Raw genomic sequence first — 21,086 nt, 5'->3', positions numbered from 1 at the left:
CTCTTTCACTTTCTCTGCCCCTTTTCTTGTTACTGATCTGCGAGGAGGGAAACCAGCATTGCCGCCGCCGCCACCATCACCACAGCCTCCGCCAGCGGAACCAGCCTTCTCAGTCCAGTGGACTCATGCCAGCCCATCACAGTTTACTTTGGCGCACCAATGACTCGGGGACAATCGCTACTTATTTCTATCAATAGAAAGTGTTGTGTCAATAACGCAGCCAAGATCTCGCCAATCGTTAACTTCCAAGAGGAGAAGGTAAACTAGATAATTGCTCAATTCGCTTCCAACAGTCAACAGGAAAAGTTTTTCCCCCCCAGCAAGCGGCTACTTTTCATTGGCGCCCGTGCCTCCCCCGCCCAGGGAAGGAGGTGGCCCTCCCTCCTTCTCGCCTCTCTCCCCTCTGCCTCCCTCCCTCTCTCTTTTTATTATTATTATTTGCAATCTGCTTAACCAGGCTTTAGAGGCCAAGCAAATCCGAGATCAATTTTCTTGTTTGGCTTTAAATGACATCATCTAAAATCATTGTCCAAGTGCTAAATAGGGATGTGAAACCCAATTCAAGGGCAAGCGCCAGGGTGTTTGTCAAACAAGGTGCTGCAGAAGAAGCGGCTGGAGGGGAGGCTGTTTGTTTCCTTGCCACTTTCCAGCCCGAGCTCTCTTTGTGCGTGCGTACGTGTGTGTCTGAGGGAGGGAGGGAAATGGCTGCTCTGCTCCTGGGACTGCTCCTGGGACTGCTCACTGCTTTAAAGAACAAGGTCAGGTGGCGGTGAGCTTTTGGAAAACACAGTAGACAAATAAGCGGGGAACTTGCAACAAGCAGACTGCGAGACCAGCATGTGGGGAGGCAGGAACTTCCCGGGCCAGATGGAATGAGTGCTTGGGAGCAAAAGGATGATTCAAAACCTGGGGCAGGGGAAGAGAAGAAAAAGGAGGTAGGAAGAAGGAGTGCCTTTTAAATCCGAAGCCTTATTTATATATTTATATTTTTGTATGTATATACATATGTAGCCTGGATATACACTAAATATAGCTTCTGTGTTCTTACAGAATACATGCACAACACAAATACCGAAAACTCAGGGTTGGCACAGATAGAGCTCACACACTGTTTATAGATATATATGCACCCAAACAGATGCAATCCCCATGTATTTAATAGAAGCTTGACGGCCCTGGTCGGGGCGGGCAGCGCCAGCGGTTGTTCGTTCTGTCAGCGAAGCGGGGGTGGTCGGGGAGATGAGAGGGGCAGCAGTGGGTACGGGACTTTCTGTGTTCCCGCCCATCCCACCATCCGACAGTTCGGGCTCAGGACAAAGTCCCATTCCTCCTGCCGGCCTGAGGTTCACTCGACTGGTGACCGAAATAATACCCAGGAGAAACCAAAGGTCCCTCCGTCCCTGCCACCCCCGGGAGCGAGCGGGAAGGCCGCGTTCCTCAGCGGAGGGACCCATGCAGCAGCTTCCGTATCAGAGGTCCAGCACTGCCCTTCTCCGAGGCAGGGGGAGAGAGGCAGGAGGTATCGGGTTTGCTAATGGAGAGAAGCCTCCAGCGAGACAGGGAGGCCCGACCCCCACTGCTCGGGTACCACCCCAGGAACAGGCAAATGGCAGTGTCTCCCCCCGCAGCCGCCGGCCCAGGACAACCGCCTGGCGAGGAAGTGAGAGCAGGGAGGAAGGGCTGGGGGCCCAAGGAGAAAGGGAGAGAGAGATGGGGACAGGGAAGGAGGGACGGAGGGAGGCATCCTTGCCCCCGGAGCTGTGACCTGGCGGTTGTGACCTCAAGCCACCGCGGTTCCTTTTGAGGAGAGCAAGGCAGCGGCTGTTCCACGACGGTACCTCCGCGGCCGGGAGTTCCATGCGGGGCACGGAGGAAAAGAATATCCTGCGGTCCCCAGGACAGACGTCGAACGACGGGCAGTGGCCCGGACACCATTCCCTGCACACCCTGCGACCTCCGTGTCCGCCCCGTCCCTCCCGCGTCCCGGAGCTCAGGCGGGCGACAGGAGCCGGGGCTGGCCTCGGACGAGTCGGGATGGACACAGCCGTGCGGGCAAGCGTGAGGATCCGCGCTGGCCGCGATGCCTCGCTCCGGCCCTGCTCCCTGTTTTTCCCTGGCCTGGGGGCCGCTGACCGGGGCTGCACCGCTCACGTGCTTCTCCCACGCAATTCCCCACGGCAGATGGGTCTGGGCGTTAAGATCGTAATTGCTGTCCCGGATCGGGTTGCTGCAGCCGCCCGCCTTTTACCTGGAGGAAGGAAGGATCGTGGACTCGCGGGGGGACGCAGCCGGGCCCCCCCAGAGCCGTGAGGGGCAGCTTTCTCGGGCTGCCCGCTTCTCCGGAGTGTCGGTGTATCTCTCTGGTACTTTGTGTCTGCCAGAGGAGAATTTCCTCCTTCAGAGCAATTTACATTTAATTCAATCTAGGCAAATTTCCTCTTGATTGGTGCTAAAGAAGGGAATTATTGTTGAGTGGGTTTTAGAGGCTTCAAATCTCATATACTTAATATGTTAACAGCTTGTTCTTAACTGGTCTTTTTGGGATTGACTTTTTGACAAGTGTTTGAAAGTAAACTATGTAGTGTCATTTGAGCAGGGTAAATATCCCAAAGCAGCAATTACAGCCCTGCCATTGCAATTATACTGGTCTACTCAATATTGAGATACACTTTTGAAGAAGCGATAGCTTTATTATTCAGTACTTCCTTACGAATATACCTCCCTTTCTTTCGGTACCTCTCAGGATAATTTACATAAATGCCTAATTTTCCGTAGCGATCTAAAAGCAAAATTTTTCGGGGGCGGGGGGACGTTATCCTCTTCTGTCTCGGAGATGGAGCCTTGCTAGGTGTTGCCTGCAATATAGTTACTAAAAAAGTTATGAATTTTTATTTACTATAAAGTTACTAAAATCAACCTCGACATGTCCTTTTAGTCCTGTCCTGAGCTTTGCCTTGCTCTCGGACCGCATCTTTTTTTAAGTTTTACATATCTGCCAAGCCGCAAATATCCTGCAGTCGTGCTGGTGCAGCGTTGTTTTTCCCGAGGCAGAGAGATTTACCACATCTGAAAATCACAATAAGGAACCTCTCGGCCGGTTTCTATTGGGGGAGCACGGCGGGCTCGGGTTCCCTCCAGGCTGGCAGCATGTACCGAGTCCCAGTAGAAGGGGCCGGCGGGGGAAGGAGCCTGCCCGCCGGTCTCCCGCAGTTACAAACCGTCGCAGAAATTAAGGGCAAAAGTTTTGCCTAGAGTTGATTTCGTGCTCTGCCCGGGAAAGCTGCTGTTCTCTTTTTCCCCGTAATCGGCTTTGTGTTTCATTCGTTCCTAAGGTATGTTCTTGATATTGCTCACTTGCATTATTATCATAACGTATCTCTACATGCACTCAAAATCCGAGTCACCGGCGAATTCATCTCGTCGTCAGGATTACTTCAATCCGATCCCAGAGGCGATTAGAGGGAGGTAAAATACCGCCTTAGAGCCTAATCTTTAATTTCTTCCTCCTTAATAAAATGAATAATTCCATTGCGTTTTTAAGTAAAAAATGAATTGAAAAGGATAATAACTCCGCTAACCTTCTGTTGCTTGTATTAATATTTTCCTGGGAGTGTTTTACCGTAACCCTCCTGCCCGAGGGGGCTGCTCCCTCCGTGCGCCCGGAGCCGGCTCCGCACGACCGGGTACGGGCGGGGACGGCAACATGCCTCCTGGTTCCGGGACGCCTCTGAGCACCCCGAGCGTGGAGGGAACCAGGGAGGTTACAAAACATCCTTCTGGCCACGACATCGGCGGACTCGACGGCGGCTGGACAGACCCTGGTAACTATTATTAGTCGTCATTAATAGCGACACTGTCGGGATTCGCTGCTAAAGCTTGTGTTTGTTCTCGCTACGCATCAGTCCAAGACGTTCCCTCCCGAGCCGTCGGATTTTTGAAGAGGTGATTTACCCCGACGCGAGGGACGCCGTGCTCCCCTCAACCGCAGCGCCGCCGGCCCGGCCGCAGACCCCGCCGCGGCGAAACGCGTTGGCCCTGGCTTGTTACAATTCGGAATTAGCCCCTGGCTGCTGCGGTGCTGGAGGGCTCGCTGTTTATTCCTACTCAGAACTTGTCGTTTACTGTATTTTGAAGGGAAGTAAAAATATGAACGGGGGAGTTATAGCGGGGGGAAGTGGACCAGCCGCCGTCACAGTCTATCACCCGGCGCTGGGGGAGATCCCGACCGCCATCCTTTTCGGTGGGAATCTGCTGCTACCGCCACCCGCCCGGCTGCTGGGATGGTGGACGCGGCTCCCTGGCCCACCCGACCCCGGCCCCGGCCCCGGCCCCGGCTGCCGTTCTGCTCTGCGGAGGTCGGCCGCTGAGCCCGAGTACACCTCGCAGCAGCCTCGGGCTCTGAGGTTTCTGGATGGTGGGCAAAGGCGCTTGGCCTTTCCCAGTTTTTAAGTTGTAACACTTAGGCATTTTCTCCACTGATAATTTCTCCAGTGGAAGAAAGTAATATAAATATGTGCGTGCGTGTGTGTATATACCTTCCGAGACTATGTGTAATCTTCCCATACAGTGAGGGTATGTTGACGTCCTTCTATAGCAGTTCCACCGCAAGCAAAATAATAAAGTATTGCTATTTGTAACCGAATTCATCACAAAAGAAAGACATTTAACGCTGACCCGCAAAATATAAGTGCTCCCCGAGGTAAAACAAAGTTTGGCAGTACAGTACATTTCGTACAGACCCCCCTAAATGGAAAACCAAACTGGTGCAAATTAAGCCTTTTCATGCATAAAAAGCCATTAATCACATATAAACGAAATTACAAGTGACCCTCTAAAGCAGCGCTTCCGGCCCTCCCGTAATTCATGCGAGCGATTTGACTAAGTGTGCCAGCTCCGAACGTGGACTGCAGCTATCACGTCTAATCTAATCAGTCCGCCTGTGAGGGGACCCGGCGGTGTCATCAACTCCAAAGGGCCCTTGGTGGAAGTGGCTGGGAGAGGCCAGCGGCAGCTGGAGCCATGAATGACACTTTCTCATTTGTTCCTTTCCCAGTTCAACAAATGTTTAGTCCCGTTACTGCTAAATGAACGCCTTGCGCTCTTTGGCTGGGGGAAGCTATTTATTTTTAAGATTCCTGAATAGGATCAGGAGCAATTAACTTATTTTTTTGTTTCCATTTTCTGTCGGTGTATTGGGAGGTAACCTGGAGCAAAGCGAAGAGCCGGTCGTTGTGTGGGCGCCTGTGTGCTGTATTCCCGGCACCGGGATACGCCGGGCTCGCCGTGGCGACAGGAAGGTGCCCGCCGGACACGGAGCGGGACAAAACCCCGCTCGTTTATGGCGGGACCCGTTTCGATGTGCCGCTGCTGAGAGAGGGGGAGAAACCAAGTGAGAAACGTGAAAATAAGAACGGAAGTAGGAGTCGTGCCCTGCCGCAGCCGCTGCTGGACGGAGCCCGGGGAGGATTCCCCACCTTCTCGGCTGCTCGCTCGGGGCCCCTACTCGGGAACAGACACAGGGGACAACTGAGCCACCCTCGGAACTGAGGGGGGAGGAGGAAGAGGTGGGCGCGACACGACAATACACCTGCTAAGGCCGAAAACAAACTTTTTGTGTGTGATTGATTTTTTTGTTGTGTGCATTTTTTCCCCCAGTCGCTGTTAAAGTCCTCTGGAGGGAGGCCGGCCGTGGTGTCTCTGCGGGTCTCAGAGGCGTCCCGGGTTCCTTCCGTTTCGCACAGAAGCAGCTCCGCTCCCCTCCCCACCCGCTCTCCGACTGCCCCGCCGCTGCCGTGCGGCTCCCGCCGTCTGCTCCGCACTCCTTTGCTGGCGGTCAAACATCAGACTCAACCCTCTTCGGTAGGTGCCTAAGGGGCATTCTCTGTGCAGGAACCCGCCTCACAGCCTTACACTCCCTCCCCGGCCCCCCGCGCTCATGGCCATGTCCCTCGTGGAGCCGCACTTGCTGCCCACTCCGAAGTTGACACTGGTGTCCCGCCCGACCTCTGCGCTGGGAGTCTGGTGGGTCTCAAGAAGAGTTTCCCAAAACCTGGAAACATCCGGCACCTGACCCAAGATCTCCCGGGAGCCCAGGAAGCGTTGTTGTGGGTGCCATGTCCACAGGGCCAAGGAGGGAGGGAGGCCGCTCCGCTGGGCGCCTTCGAGTGGCCCCCGGGGTGCCCCGGCAGCCACTCACCCTCTCACACTGGCTGTTCCTCCAAAGCTGCGCCGGGGGCTGCTCTCCACCCCGGGTCGGGTTTAAAGGGAGGGGCCACTCTACAAGCGCCAGTCTCGGCGGCCGGACCCGCCGGTGCGGGCTCGAAGGACGCGGCCTGAGCCGGAGGCTTTGCTTATCTGGAGGTGGGAGGCTCAGTGCCCCAATGTCGCCCTGCCGCCGCGGTGCTCCCCCAGCCGCTGCCTTGCCTTGCCTATCGCCTCCTTGTCTCGGGTAAGCGACAGCCGAGGGCAGCGAGCTCTTGGTTCCACGCACCTTTTGCCCGGCGGCGGGAGACCTGCGAGCATCGCTTTCCTATCCCGGCCCCGAGCGTCGCTCGCAGCGGCGGCGCGCACCTGGTCTTGGCTTCTGATTCGACTTGTAAATCCCTGTTTATACCACTAAGACTCAGGGGGAATGAATTAAACGAGACCGCTCCTGTCCCTTTCCTAAGGGCTCCTTGCACTCCCCGCTCGCTTAGGACGCGTGGAGGTCCCCGTGGAACCCCGCAGCCCCGGGGGAGCGCGGCGGGCGCGCCGCTGGCTGCCTCAATCGAAAGCTCACAGCGAGCGGTGATGCCGTCGGCTCGGGACAGGCACACAGCTTCGCTTAAACGCCTAAGTTAACATGTAGAGGCGGCCCCTGCACCCTCCCTCACCGAGCACTGCCCTGGCTGCTGGAGGCGACAGTGCCTAACGCTGAAGCTGTCACGCAGCTACTCACTGGCCTTTTCAAGCATCATGTTGGTTCAAGGTTTCACAAATCTAGGTACTAAAAAGTTGTTTGCATTTGGAAGAAATTAAAGGACATTTGAAGCACTGTCTTTTCTGCACCTGTCTTCCATTGACGTCTGCTGCGCTGTCTCTTTAACAATAACTTATCCTATACTTTGTGTCTGAGTTAATTTCTCTTTCCCAAACATCTTGAAACTTCTTCACCGTTACATAATCTATGTATTTTTTTTTATTCTCATCATCTTTGTTTTGGGTTTTTCGTTTGTTTGTTTAGCATTTCTTTACTCATCTCTTTCTCACAAATATATCTGTCTTGTGAAATTTGAGTAACTCGAGCCCACTTCAAGCCACAAAAAGTCATAGTCTTGTCTTGTTTCTTGTTTGGGTGGGTTTTTTCTTTTTTTTTTTTTTTTAATTATGTCAGGATGTAGACAGGATTAACTGCTCTCGAAGGTATAGGGAGCTGGGGGGGACTCTCCCAGCTGCCTGGAGAAGGCCCCACCAGTCAGTGCCAGTCTCACCACACCCAGCCAGGGAGCAGGGCAGGGGAAGAGGTGGTGGCAACTCAGAGACCAGATCATTAACATGTTTGTAATGGTCAGAAAGCTCTGAAGTCAATCTATGGAATAGGTTCTAGACAAACAGGACCCATAAACAAGCACATGTGGGGCTGTAGCTGGGGTGAGAATCCAGCACTCCTTTCACTGGGGCAGAGGCTAGCAGCCCTGAACAGCGCTGAGATTGAGTCCCTGGACAGAGGCTGTGGGTGGGGGTCCTCCCAGGTGAGAACCATCAGGACCATGAAGGCCTACAGTCTCTTGAGGACCTGACAGGTGAAATTAATATAACCTACTCTGTAATCATCCAAATTGATAGGGAGAGTTGTTTGCCTCATCAGGAAATCCTTCTTGGTATGGAGGCAGCTTGGGACAGAGGAAAAGCCCCAAGGGGAGGCGAGTGCAAATCACTGTTTCCCACAGGGCTGGGCAGAGAGGCTAATGCCAGGTCACTCTCTGTTGAAGGAGACAGACCCATCACTTACCTCCTGGGTTGTCCTGGTGACAGGCACTTCTGTCCTGGTGTTTCGAGGTCCCACTCCAGCTCTATACACTGTTAGTGGCTTGCTAAGGATAGTGTTCAATTTGGATATTGCTTCCTATTCTTGTTTTACCTTGGAACCTTAAAAGTCTAATGTCTTCTGGTGAAAGCCCTGCACAGACCTGGCACAACTCTGCACTAGGAGTCCTTGGCAAGCACTGCAGGGCCACTGAAGTGATACCTGCCTTTACCTCTTAACATCTGTCTTCTCCACAGGCACCTCTGCAGGGTCTAAGGAATGTCAGGATGGGGAGAGGGGAAGCAGGGAGGCTTTTGCAGAGACAAAACTCCCTTTGTGTCTGACACTGATCTTTCTGCTTCATTGGGTTTAGGAGATGGGTGTTTCATTGGACAGCCTGGCTTCCTCTGCACCCTGCTGTCTGCCACAGCCAGACTGGGGCTGAGGCAGCAGCTCCTGCCCAGGCAGGCTATCCCTTACCAAGTCTGGGTCTCAGCCAGAGTCCCAAATGGCTCTTCAAGCATCGTCAGCTTCCACACACCAGCACAAGAAGGACAAATGACAGGAAAGGAATATGCAATTATTTTACTGCTATCAAAACTTAAATCAGCCATCTAGCAGCCTGGTAATGGGGAAAAATAATGCTTGGGCTCCCCGTGCCTCCTTCAGCCCAGCAGAGATGGTGATGAAAAGCTGAGCAGAATGGTCTACCTTACCAGCTTCCAGTTCTTCCTTGTAGTTGAATTCACCTCAGCTCATGAGATGGTTAGGCTGGTTTGCCACAGAAGAAAATTGCCACTTAGGATTTCTCTGTAGACACCTAGGAGAAGTGTAACTTGCCCTTCCCTGCTTGGCTGAGCTTCCAAGTGTGCTGAAAGCCACTTTTCCCTGCACCTCTCATTCTCAGTTCCTGCTTGCAATAGACCCCTGAAATCCTACAGACTGTTCTTGCACAGAAGCCTCACATCAACCTTGTAAACCCACCACAGCTCCTCAGTAAAGTCCCTTAGGTATAATGCTATGGCTCAACATGGACCTCAGTAACCTATTATTACTTCTTTGGATGTCATCTGTGGTCTTTCTGATTTTGTGTACATAAACTCAGGAATCAGTCATGCTCCCACAAAACAAATAATAACAAAAAAAGGTTGCTGTGTTTTTTATAAGCTGTGTGAGTTTTGACTGATCAAAGTTTGAATTCTTTCTAGTTCATCCTGAGGGCATCAAAAAGCAGGCAGAGGGCCCTGTCTGTTCATCTGCTACTGAGAGGTTTTTGTTTTTTTCCTTTATCAAGGCATTGTGTCCTTGAGTTTGCTATATATATCTGCTCCATGAAAAAAACATATTTGCTATAAATATCTGCTCCATGAAAAAAACATATTTGCTATAAATTACTATGTAAATGAAATAATTCAAAAACCTCATTCTCATGAGAAATCATACAATGGTTCAAAATGTTTGAAATACTGAAAACATCTTTTAATTGTAGAATTCTATACAAACTTGGGTGGATACATAAATGGCCACGACAAAATGTGTTCTTATTGCCTGAAAATTTTCACAGAAATACAAACATAGATGGCAAGCTTACTGACATCCAATGGGATGAGATATCATTAAACTTGCAAAATGAATAGACACGACACTCCTAAGCAGTTTGTATGTGTTTGACTGTCCTTGAAAGTTCTTCTGCTTATATACCAACCTCAATGTACAAAGAACCAAGATTAAAATTTTAATGCACATCACATAATAATGTAAAATTAAGCACAAAAAAGGTGAACAAATTGTAATCCTGAAAATACACTTTTTTTTTTTTTTAAACCTAGGGCATTGTCTCATTCCAAAGATGATTTCCTGTATAGTTGTGTTTTAAGTAAGACACACATCTTGTTTCAGCACAGGACATCAATATCAGATGGAGATACAAGAATGAATGGTAGCAAACATAAGGGAAAGAAATGTAATCACAAGTGGAACTCAAACTCCATGCCAGTGTTCTTGCAGCCTTAAGCAAAGCTATACATAAAAATTTGCTACAACCATTATTCTCAAAAAGTCCTTGGCACTTTTCCTCTGATAATCTTTCTTTTTTAATGGAGCAAATTACATTTCTGCACCGATATCATAAGGCAAAACTATAAAAGCAATTACAAGGACAAGTTGCCAAAAAACCCCCAGGCAAAGATAAACCCCACCCTCAGACCATCACCCCCCAGCTCTGAATGCTTTGTGAAATAAAATCATCCCTCTTCCTCATCACTGTCTTTCATTGTAATGCCCTGAAGTCCTCCTGCATCCGTGACTGAGACTGTGGCTTCCTCTACAGTAAGCCGGCTGTGCACGGTGTCGTAGGTTTTACTGTTCAGCGTCCCCTCCATCACGCCTTGCAACCTGAAGTCTCGGTAGGTTTTCTGTGGCAAAAGTAAAACATCTTGAATTGGACTCCAGCAAGTCTGAGTACTCTTTCACTATATGCTATATACTGGTCATTTCTAGCGTGCCAGTGGCACAGGTTTATTCCTCCTGCAGGTTAGGGACCTATCACCTTGATAAAGATTTTGTGGTCTTACTTTTTGGGCTGTGTGAGATTCCTACAAACTCTAGAGATTCTCATTTGATGGTCATTTCTTTAAGAGCTTGTATTTTGTGATACAGCATACTCTAACTGCTGATTTCTCAGTAACTTCCTTTTCTTTAATTTCTGCAATAAGACACCAGCTGAGAATTTTTTCTAAATACCTATTGAAATGTGAATCTGGCTACAGGTAGTTCAGTTCTGTAATTTCACAGAAAATGTAAATGCCTGACCTTTTCCCCATAGTGTAATTTTATTTCTATTTCTCTATACATTTATATGCCAAATGTGGAAAAATAATGATTATGTATTACATTATAATATGATATAAACTCTAAAAATGCATACAGATTATGATCTATACTATACAGTGCCAGAATTTCTGAGGTGACTACCTAGTTAATTTACATTCTAAGTCTCTACATTTTGATTCACATCTACTTTTTTTTTCATTTCAGAAGATTTTGTTTCCCTGGTATTCATCCTTCCTTTTTTCTTTGTTTTTCCATCACCTAAGAATTCTGAGTGGAATTGTTTTATTCATCAATGCTATGTTCAAGTTAGCACATGGAAAAATCATCTATGGACTTTATTTTTAAATTGTAACACATTTGAAATAATCTTTCCTGATATTACCCATAAAGGCTTAAAAAGTACACGTTGATCTAGGCAGTTTCTTATTTTGTGTATGCTATCACTACAAATTCTCAATGTTTTGGAAGAGAATATGGGGAAAAGAAAATGGAAGATAATTAAGGGCTATCAGGCCTATTCCTCTGCCTGAGGAGGAGACCATGTACGACCCTTAGAGAAAGAAAAGATTTGATCTTGTTTCACTCAATACTTCAGAGAACTGCAAAAGACCACTCTTAAAATGGGTAACAATTCAGTTGGGAGGTTTTTTTCTGCTACTATGATGATTATTTAAACCTTGTTTGAATCACTGCAACTGAGATTTATTTGACTTTCACAGGTCAACGTCAGAGTCAACGGATGCAGCTTATGTTTTGCTCACACACTCCTGCGAGTACCTTGCCTGGTCTTTTTCAAGTGCCACCGTTGCATTCCCTTTTTATAACACTGTGCATTCAATTTGCTTTGATGTTGTTAACAGGTCCTACAGCAATTTTCTTCACTTTTTCATTGTATTCTTCCCATTCTCAGACCAGCACTCTGGGGTTCAGACATTGCTCTTCTCTTGACATAGTTTTGCAGGATAATAATGTTCACTTCCAAGCTTAATTTTTCATTTCTCCCTAACTTTCTTGGTCCTTGACCCTTCTTTAGTCACACCCTTCTGCACGTGTCTCAGACATCTAATGAAACCCTTATGCCATCATGAGCCTTTAAAGAGAATAAAGGGAACAATGTTTCTTCTTCTAGGCTTTCTTTATAAGACCACCACTCTTGTTGCATCCAAATCTGAAAGAATTGTATTTCTCTTACTCATCCTGTGTCCTTCAAAAATGACCTCCTACTTATTTGGGATTTTACTGGTGGTTTTTTTTTTAAAAAAATATTATTTTAAAGATGTGACAGAAGCAATACTGCTTCCTATGTTTTTTTTTTTCTTTTTGCTTTGTTTTGTTTCATTTGTTTGTTTATAGTTTTCTTTTTCCCTAAAGCAAACACAAAAATGCCTTCATTCACTCTATTTTGGAGGAACTGTGCCTCCCCACATCTCTCTGGAAAAGTTTCTTAGGATACTCTTCTTATGATACTATGATACAGCAGGAAAAGTTTCTTATGATACTTGATACTTCTTGAACCATTGTTTTGTATTTCCCAGCAGCCTCCTGTCTGCTGAGTTCCCGTTTTACCAGTTTTATCTTCACCCACCAAAATTTTCTGTTTTCCAGAACCAATATGATTGACATCATCTTCTTCAGTCTTTAATATCTACAGAAGGTGCCATGGAGTAACACAGTTGGAATTTACATGCAGAGCAAACCAGGTATATGGGCACAGAAAGGCCACTGCCAGAAGCAGTGTTCCCATCTCCAGCGGGAGCCTCCTGCTTTTGAACAACACTGGCTAACCAGTGTGCCTGGTGGCAGAGGGAAGGCAGGTTGGCAGTGCTGCTCATTCACCTGAAATTCAGTTTTGTAAGAGTTTCTTTTACTCTCCCTGGTGATATTTCTCTTGTACAATTTAGCCTGCCCATTCTTAGATCTCACAGGGCACAGGTTATAGATCCTCCAACACCTATCTTCTTCCTCAGAGGATGATAAATACCATGGAAAGAGACTTTTTACAAGGGCATGGAGTGATAGAACACGAGGGAATGGATTCAAACTGAGAGTAGGTTTAGATTAGATATTTGTAAAAGTCTTTACTGTGAGGGTGGTGAGGCACTGGAACAGGTTGCCCAGATAAGTTGCGGATGCCCCATCCCTGGAAGTCTTCAAGGCCAGGCTGGGTGGAGCTTTGAGCAGCCTGGTCTAGTGAAAGGTGTCCCTGCCCATGGCAGAGGGGTTGGAACTAGTCAATATTTAAGGACCCTTCCAACCCAAACCATTTTATGATTCTGTGATTCATTTGAGAATAGCTTTAAAATTTTCACAAGAGCCATCATTTTAACAAGGAACAGCAAACTGCTTTTGCCATTTGGGCACATAATCAAGCGAAAAGCCAAATCTTGCTCCCAGAGAAATCAGTTAAGGTCAAAAACAGCAAAGCTAAGCTTGGGTGTTTCAGGGAGCCATCATTATTATGACTCTTTTCTAGCATTTCTCTCTGTTCTGTTCCTTTTTGCTAGTGAATCCTGAAAGCTGCAGTTGCAATTCCGGTGACCATGAATTAAAATGCTTCTGACTTTATAGTCATGCATGAACTTCATGAGAATTTTTTTTTAAGAAAACAAGGTCACCACTGACAACAGGTGTTTCTTATTTTGTACAGATAACAAGAGTGTCCAAAGTTAAACAGGATAGAATTAAAAGGAAAAAAAATCTGAAATGATTTTCTGTCTCTTGCCTAAGGGTATCAACTAAGATCTGAAAGGGAGTTAGGAGCAAACTTTCTTTTATGGTAGGTTAACCCATAATTGGCTATTGTAAGGCATGTTACACTCTGCTTGGAAGCATTTGACATTGGCCAATGTAAATGACTGAGGACTGAAGAGAAGGGATTCGTATTTCTGTTGATAGTTATCCCGGAGTATGAAAGATTAGAAAATTTAATACATTGAATGCTTCAATTAAGCCCAGTAGAGACATATGCACAAAAAAAAAAAAAGTTCATATTTTTAGGAGTAAGAGGAAAATGGAGAAGGAACATTATTGAAATTATTCAGGTAAAACGAAAAATCGGTAACAAGACAAATCATTTAATAAGAATAATCATACAGCAATGCTGTACAGCTAGCTGCAAAATTCCTTGGAACTATCTTAATTGTCCCCAAGTCTAGAATTTATGAAAATACAAGTGCACATATATATTTAAAATTAAGGGGTTTAATAAGTTATTTTACTCCTGGAATTTGCTACAACTGTGGGGAAAAAAAAATCCCAACCCAAACCCACACATTTTCTAAGCTTTGGGTTGATCATGTTATTACTTTATTATTTTCTCTCTGTATTATGCAGTCTAATGCAAACATATTTTATTTACCTTCACTATCTTGATGAGAGTCTTCAGCTGGTAGATGTGAAGCTGAACATCTAATCTGTCAGCCAACCACATGCATATGACTTTCATGGAGTTGCTATACCATTGCTGAAAAGAAGGATAATAAAAACCAACAACAAACACCACCAAACAACCCTGCAGTATTCATTTAACAGATTTGGTAATGAGAGGTAATGAAACACTTTGAAATGATCACAGATCAGCACTTGAAGTCAAAAATGATATAATTTCCTGTTATAAGAATTGCATGGGTCAGTGGGAAATCAAATAACTTGACCTAAACCATTCTTTACATGAATTAGCACCTGCCATTTTATCTTTCAGTTACAACATATTCAAGCAAAATAGTGTTATGCACTTTGTTATCTGTCAGTGAGAATGGATATTAAAGATACAATTACAGGAGAGAATTGACAGCTAAAACAGCCAGGGTAGAAACAGGTAGGGTATCTTGAGAAAGAATTTACAATAACTAGATTTTTCAATCCAGACAGGAAAACAGTACCAGAGAATAAGAAACTCAGCTTTTTATTTTCTTTGTTTTCTTTTTTTTTTTTTTTAATCACTTCATCATTAAGTAAAAACCATCAAAAATCCCTGGAAACTGTTTTTAAATATGATCAAAACACCAATCCACCCTTCCCAAAATAACTGTATTAAGGTTTTGGTTTACATTAATTACTAATTATAATTACAGTCTTATTTCCTTTTTATGTCTTAGGCATGGGTATGTTTTCACTCAACACTTCACAAATGGATGGGTTAAGAATAAGCCCTCTGCTGTTGGTGTCTATGTTACTGTAAAAAATGCTCAGTTCCAAATAGCTACTGTAATAGTTCTTTCACATTAACTGGATTAGAAGAGATTTTACTAAATATAGTTGTAGCATTTTTTCCCCCTCCTGTAAAATCACAACCAGATGTCATTTAGTCAAACTGTAAAAAAGAAGGGATTTTTTTTTTATTTTAACAGCAAGTGATTAAAAGAGTTTGTGTCATAGCTGTGTTTCTAGTCTCTTTTCCCACAGGAAGAGGCTTAAATTCTTTTCTAATATAATTTCCTGTGTCTTTGCAAAATACAGATATGCAAAGAGAGGAAACCGTGCATATTTAAAAATGAAGCATGTTAGGCAAGGTATATTTTGTGAGAGTAATTCAAAGGAAGTATCTAACATGTCTCATTATCCACCTCCACATGAACAAATAAACCAAAATATATACTGAAAATATGAAGACAAATTACTTGCTACTGGATGTAACAAAAGAAAGAAATAGAATGCTTCCATCAAAATGTAAGCTCTCTGTAAAAAGCTTGAAAGACATACAGTAAATAACTATAAATACCTTTTCCTTACAGGGAAAAGTCTCATTACATTGTAACTATCAGTTTTAAGAGAAGTTTGAGATTAGATATTCATATAATAATTCTTCTGTTTATTTTTTTGAATGTGTTAAATTATATTTTAATTAAAAATCACTGAAAAGAAATTTTACTTTTTAGAGTTTCTCCTATTAATTTACAATTACAGAAGTGAAAAAATGCACCACAAAAAAGGCAGACAGCTACAAATTTCATCAAAGTAGTTTGATTTAGCCACTATATTGTGGGACTGATTAGGTATCCATAAAATACTGTTTTTAAATAGCTGAATGACATTCTTTTCCTATTTACATTATTTCATCCCTAACATGCATGCTGGTATTGATTTCCTTTGTAGATACCTGCAAAATATTTTTAATGTGACAGATTTGTTACTAAGTGGTAAACTACACGACAGGTGTTGTATGTATACAGATGTCTAGAAAATGAAATACAATTGTGGTTATTAATTGGGGAACTCTACTGATCTAAATAAACATAAAAATTCCTACATCAAACATTCTACCCAAATGCAATAAGATAAGAAATTATGTTATCACTCAGACCCTCTTGTTTTTAATTTTTAACACAATCCTAGTAAAGAGAATTATTTCAGTAGGGGAGCTTTTTGAAAACTGATATTCTCCAGAAATGCATCCGTTATGTATTTTGTTTGTATCAAGTAGAATGCAAAACGGGCTCAAACTTGCTCAGATAAGCAATCTACAGACATTATTGAAAATTCTGAGACTGATTTTCCCATGCAACAAAACAGACAGATTACTGACAATAGATTGTTCCAGTTTTCTGGCAAAATATTTTAAAACCCAACCAGGACGCTTATTTAAGATGGATGCAGTAAAACTTCAACTCTACATACCTGTGGTATTCTTACATGCACTGAAAACAAAGCTAAGACATTGGAGGACGTTAATTCTCTACTCAACTTTATGAATGAAAGCAATATAATATGTTTTCCTTACTAGCTTTGATGCATTAAATTTTCAGTACAAATGTTTAATTTGGTGATTGTGAAATTATACTACAGTACCTGCTCTTCTGTCAACATACCTTGTTCAGGGAGTGACTGCTGTTTTTTTAGAAAAAAAGTATTTTTATTTTTTCACAGTATTTTTAATAAAAATCCCTTCAGTATATTTTTAGAATTCTCCCAGAGGTACTTATGGGTAGGATTCTTGTTAATGATTGGTCTTATATCCACCAGTTTTGAGGACTTAGTATAGGCTGAAGCTGCATAAACTTAAATATGCTGAACTCCATAACAAGAAAATAAAGATTTCCCTATAACTTCTTTTTGAGTCTGTTAAAAAGCACAGCACTGCAAATTCCTCTCAGAGAATCCAAGGCCACACATTTTGACAGCCATGGGCATGTTAGAGAGGCAGGGATGAATATCTTGTGACTGACAGGAATCTACTGCAAACCCCAAAACTTCAGTGATTGGATAATTGTCCTGAGATTACTCAGTTAAAACAACAGCGACAACAACGACAACAATCACTTTTAACCAGTTTTAAGAAAAAGTAACCTTCCCATTAGTAACAATAGCAGTGAAAGGGCAATGCATCTCTTGCAGATGTTCATTATATGGTACTACTGCCACATTCTTTGCTGTTGTCTATGCAAGAGTAAAGCAGTAAGTGCTTATTATACATTTTTCCCAAATCAGCAGATAACAGCAGCCAACCATTTTAACAAAAATGTTTGCCTCCCTATTTCCTCCTCTCTCCTTATTCACAGCCCATCCAGCTTCTGTAAGGGCATGCATTACTCACTTCATTTTCCTGAGATACCTCTTTCAAAGTAAAAAATAAGAGAAAAGGAAAGGCTAGGGTTGACTCTGTGAGACCCTTGTATTTATTCACACTTATTGTGCATGACTGTACACTGGTAAATCATATTAGCAGCCCGTCTCCCCATCAAGCTGCTACTTGCTTTCCAGCCCTGGGAAGGTTCAACAAATCAACAGGAGCACGGAAAACAGAACATCAGTCTAATCTAGTGTTTAAGGTGAAGTTTTCAAACCCAATCTAAGAAGATCTTTAGAGCAAGCAACAAGCTGAAGGGCTCAGAAGGTGGTATTGACAATGAAAGAGTGTTGAAATATTGAGAAGCGCAGCACTTGTGCATTTTTAATAACAAGAGGGTCAACAAGGACACAGCTCCCTCAGTGCCAATAGTTGCCACACCAGGGCTATAAACGCTCTCAGTTCATCAGATTTCTTAAACAGTTCATCAGCTTTCTTAAACATCCTAAACCCCCTCAGCAGACCTTTAGTCTTAAATTAACAAACCAAAGCAATGAAAGAGGGTGCAGCTTGAATGGCCAGCATTGATCCCCAACGGGGCTCGGCGCAGCTACAGGCACTGAAAAACTCGTTCCATTGTCAGGAGGAATTGACAAACCTCCTCGCCTAAATAGTCCAGCTCAGACGGGCTGGAGGCACGCAGCTGTAAAGGGCTCCCCTCGCCCCGCTCCCAGCGCTCACAATGCGCCAGGCATGAGCTCTTTGTCAGGCCCAGACTCTGCAATTTTCTAACAAGGATTAAAGTTGTTTCTCGGCAGGGCTAGTGAAAAGCGATTTAGCAACATACCGTGCTTTCTTCAGGCAAGTTAAAGAGAAGTAGTTAAGGAATTTCATTATTCTGCTGACCGGTGGAAATACAAAACAAATATAATAAATATTCACCACCTTTTTGGGTGTCTCAGCTATAACATTCGCAGAATGGTTCAATTAAATATAACACTTATTGGCTGAAAGCAAGCACTTCAAATTTATTTTTGAAGATTTATAAAAAGGTGCAGCTGTTTGCCACCTGGAATGAGGCTCAATACATAGCAATACACAATGGTTTAGTCCTTCTAGGGCTGGTATCCCTAACGCCTAAGCCACAAGACCCCGTTGAGTTTCTATACCTTGACTGCTCTTGATAAATGGGCATTGTCATAATGCTTTCTCCACTGAGTATGGCAGGGGAACAGCTTTTCTAGGAACTGCATTTTATGTTCCTGCGGAAGCCTTTATTGCACTATTGATCAGGAATTTAGTCACTCAGACAACAGGATGTTTCTACTTCCTTCAGCTTTGCATGCCCTACCAGAAACAGTAACAAAAAGTATACTTCTCACTAAAGACACTGAACACTAAATGCAGCATAAGCTAAAATGAGAAAATAATAATGAGCTAATATAAGACAAAACATGAGCATGTTAAAATTTAAGTGCTAAAATGCCTAGTTTTTATTAAAGGTCAATGCTGTTATATTGCTTCAAGTTTATGATAGCACTACAAGCAGACCATGGAACTTTTAGGACATTTAAAAAATGTTAAACACTAAAAAATAAAAGTTATTTCTTATAAATGCAAACAGCAAAAGCTGAAAAAGGTCCTGATTTAAGTTGTATAATTTATTTACCTTTTTACAAAATTTGAGTAGTCATACTGATTACCTTTGCTGAATGTTAAAGATAACGAGGGACACAAATGTCATTCATAGTGTTTGTGAAAATACTCAGAGGCTTAGAAATTATAGCTGTATTTTCAAATTAGGTATAGATATCATCCACTTAAATGAAGATTTTTACCTCAGTAATGATGAGTTCATAACACTCTTCTGAAAGCTAGGAAGTCACGGTAACTCTGAAAGCACCCCCCAAGTCAAGGGGGGATCCTCATGATGCCACCATATTTATTCCTTTTGCATCTTTTTTCCCCCTAGGAACGTCTATTTGAGATAAACTGAAAGAAATTAAAATTAAACTACGTATGAGTGGAAAATCTGTGGAGTTGGCCTTGTTGGAACAACGGGGTTAGCAGGAACGACAAACAAATTAAGCTTTTTCCCTATACAAAAAAAAAAAAAAATCAGATATTTAAAAGTCCTTGATCTAGAAAATGCCAATGACTAAACCAATATTGTGTCAAATGCAAAAACTCTATCTCTATTCCCCATTTTGCTACAGTCCCTTCCTACACTTTCATTCAAGGACTTGTCCAGAAGTCCTTCCATTGCTATGTCACTTATTTCTGCTGCAATGCTCCTGTGTTCCCTCATGAGCTCCTCCTTTGCTCTGAGACTCTGACACATTCCTCTTTCATCTCACCACTGTCTTACTCTCCTAATGCTTGGCACCATTTATCCAGGAACCTTCCTGGAAATATCTCAGGCTTTCATTCAGCTTCTGTGTTTTGCTTCCTCCTCTGGGCCTAAGTCACATTTGAACTTTATCTTTGGAATGTGCAAACATGTTGACAGCCTAAATTACAGGTATATGTATCAGGAAAGGAGAGGTGAGAAAGGAATCAGACACCACTGTCTGCTTCAGCACTCAGACTTCTGATACAAGATTTTGTCATTTTAGTGATTTGAAATTACAAACTCTGTTTGGGTACTTGGGTACTCACCCCCCCCTCCACCCACTTTAATTTTTTCCTACCCTTCCCACCCTCCAACCCCTGTTTGGTTTTGTGTTTGTTTTTTTTTTTTTAATCTGATTCTAGTAGATTTAAGAACTTGCTTCTTGCACTTTACTTGGCCAAGGAAGAAAGTTTTTCTTTCTTCCAGTGGGATGCTTCCTTTGCCTTTCCTTTGCCTTTCCTTTTTTTTTTTTTTTTTTTTTTTTTTGGTGCCATTACTCCAACCTCCTAGGAAGCTCAGAAAGCATTTTGTTTTTCTTAAGAACAAATACTTTCGTCTCTAGCCAGTCTCCTTTCTGCCTGTTTGAATGAAGGATTCCCACTGCCACTCCCAAAGCAATCAGAGGAAAGGAGCTCAACAGAAAAAGGAACCCAAACCTTGATGGAAAGACCTTGTTCAGAAATACTTTTGACAACAAACAAGTGAACAGTTGATGGATGGGATATTTTGATGATAAAAGGAAACAAAATTAATTTTCAGAAATCAATAACAAGAAGAAAAGAAAAACCATGGCTCATTTAAAAGCATATTAAGCATCTTTGAAATTCTTGATCAAAAAGGATATTATAGTTCTGAAAAACCAAAGAACATCTAATGTATGAAAAGCTTATCTTTTAGAAAGAAAGTAATTTTTTTATATTTTTGGCTTCTAATTAGAAGATGGCTAGTTGCTATAGAACTGCTGCCAATTCACAAGTAAATACACACTTTTAATGCAAAATATATAATACTCATATTCCCCTGTATTTCATATTGATTGTTAAACAGCAATTTACAATATTTATGCTACTTTATAATGTTTGTGACCTTCGTTTTTTTTCTGGCTTCTTCACATATGGCAGATAAGCTGGGAAACTGGAAGTTTGCAAAATTAGCCACATGTAACTTCCTTCCATATCTGGACATATGTAGTGTTACTGTTCTGATTTTAAACAGTAGGTACTAGCATGATGGTCATGACTGTGAGAGACTAACAGTATAAGCAGTTTCTCTGCTCTGGATATGCACTGCATCTGTGAACAAAACTTCCACAGGTTATTCTGGTGCTAAACTCTGTGGAGCAAACACTGTCA

The 21,086-nt window shown here is 43.6% G+C and overlaps 1 protein-coding gene across 10 annotated transcripts in view; it reads right to left on the bottom strand.

The window, feature by feature from the left end:
- Nucleotides 1–9,462: 9,462 nt before the first annotated feature.
- The window catches only part of CADPS2 (calcium dependent secretion activator 2), a 284,902-nt gene continuing 273,278 nt past the window's right edge, over nt 9,463–21,086 (bottom strand). For all 10 annotated transcript variants that reach the window (XM_068189853.1, XM_068189854.1, XM_068189856.1 and 7 more), the window contains 2 exons: nt 14,196–14,300; nt 9,463–10,419 (listed from right to left, as the gene is read on the bottom strand). In XM_068189853.1, coding sequence (XP_068045954.1) covers nt 10,249–10,419; nt 14,196–14,300 — 276 coding nt within the window. In that variant the 3' untranslated portion in view covers nt 9,463–10,248. The remainder of the gene's footprint in view (nt 10,420–14,195; nt 14,301–21,086) is intronic.

The sequence above is a fragment of the Anomalospiza imberbis genome, chromosome 5, assembly GCF_031753505.1.
Source record: "Anomalospiza imberbis isolate Cuckoo-Finch-1a 21T00152 chromosome 5, ASM3175350v1, whole genome shotgun sequence".
Taxonomy (NCBI): Eukaryota; Metazoa; Chordata; class Aves; order Passeriformes; family Viduidae; genus Anomalospiza; species Anomalospiza imberbis.
The sequence above is the reverse complement of the archived record's forward strand: the minus strand, read 5'-3'. Positions and strand labels throughout refer to the sequence as shown.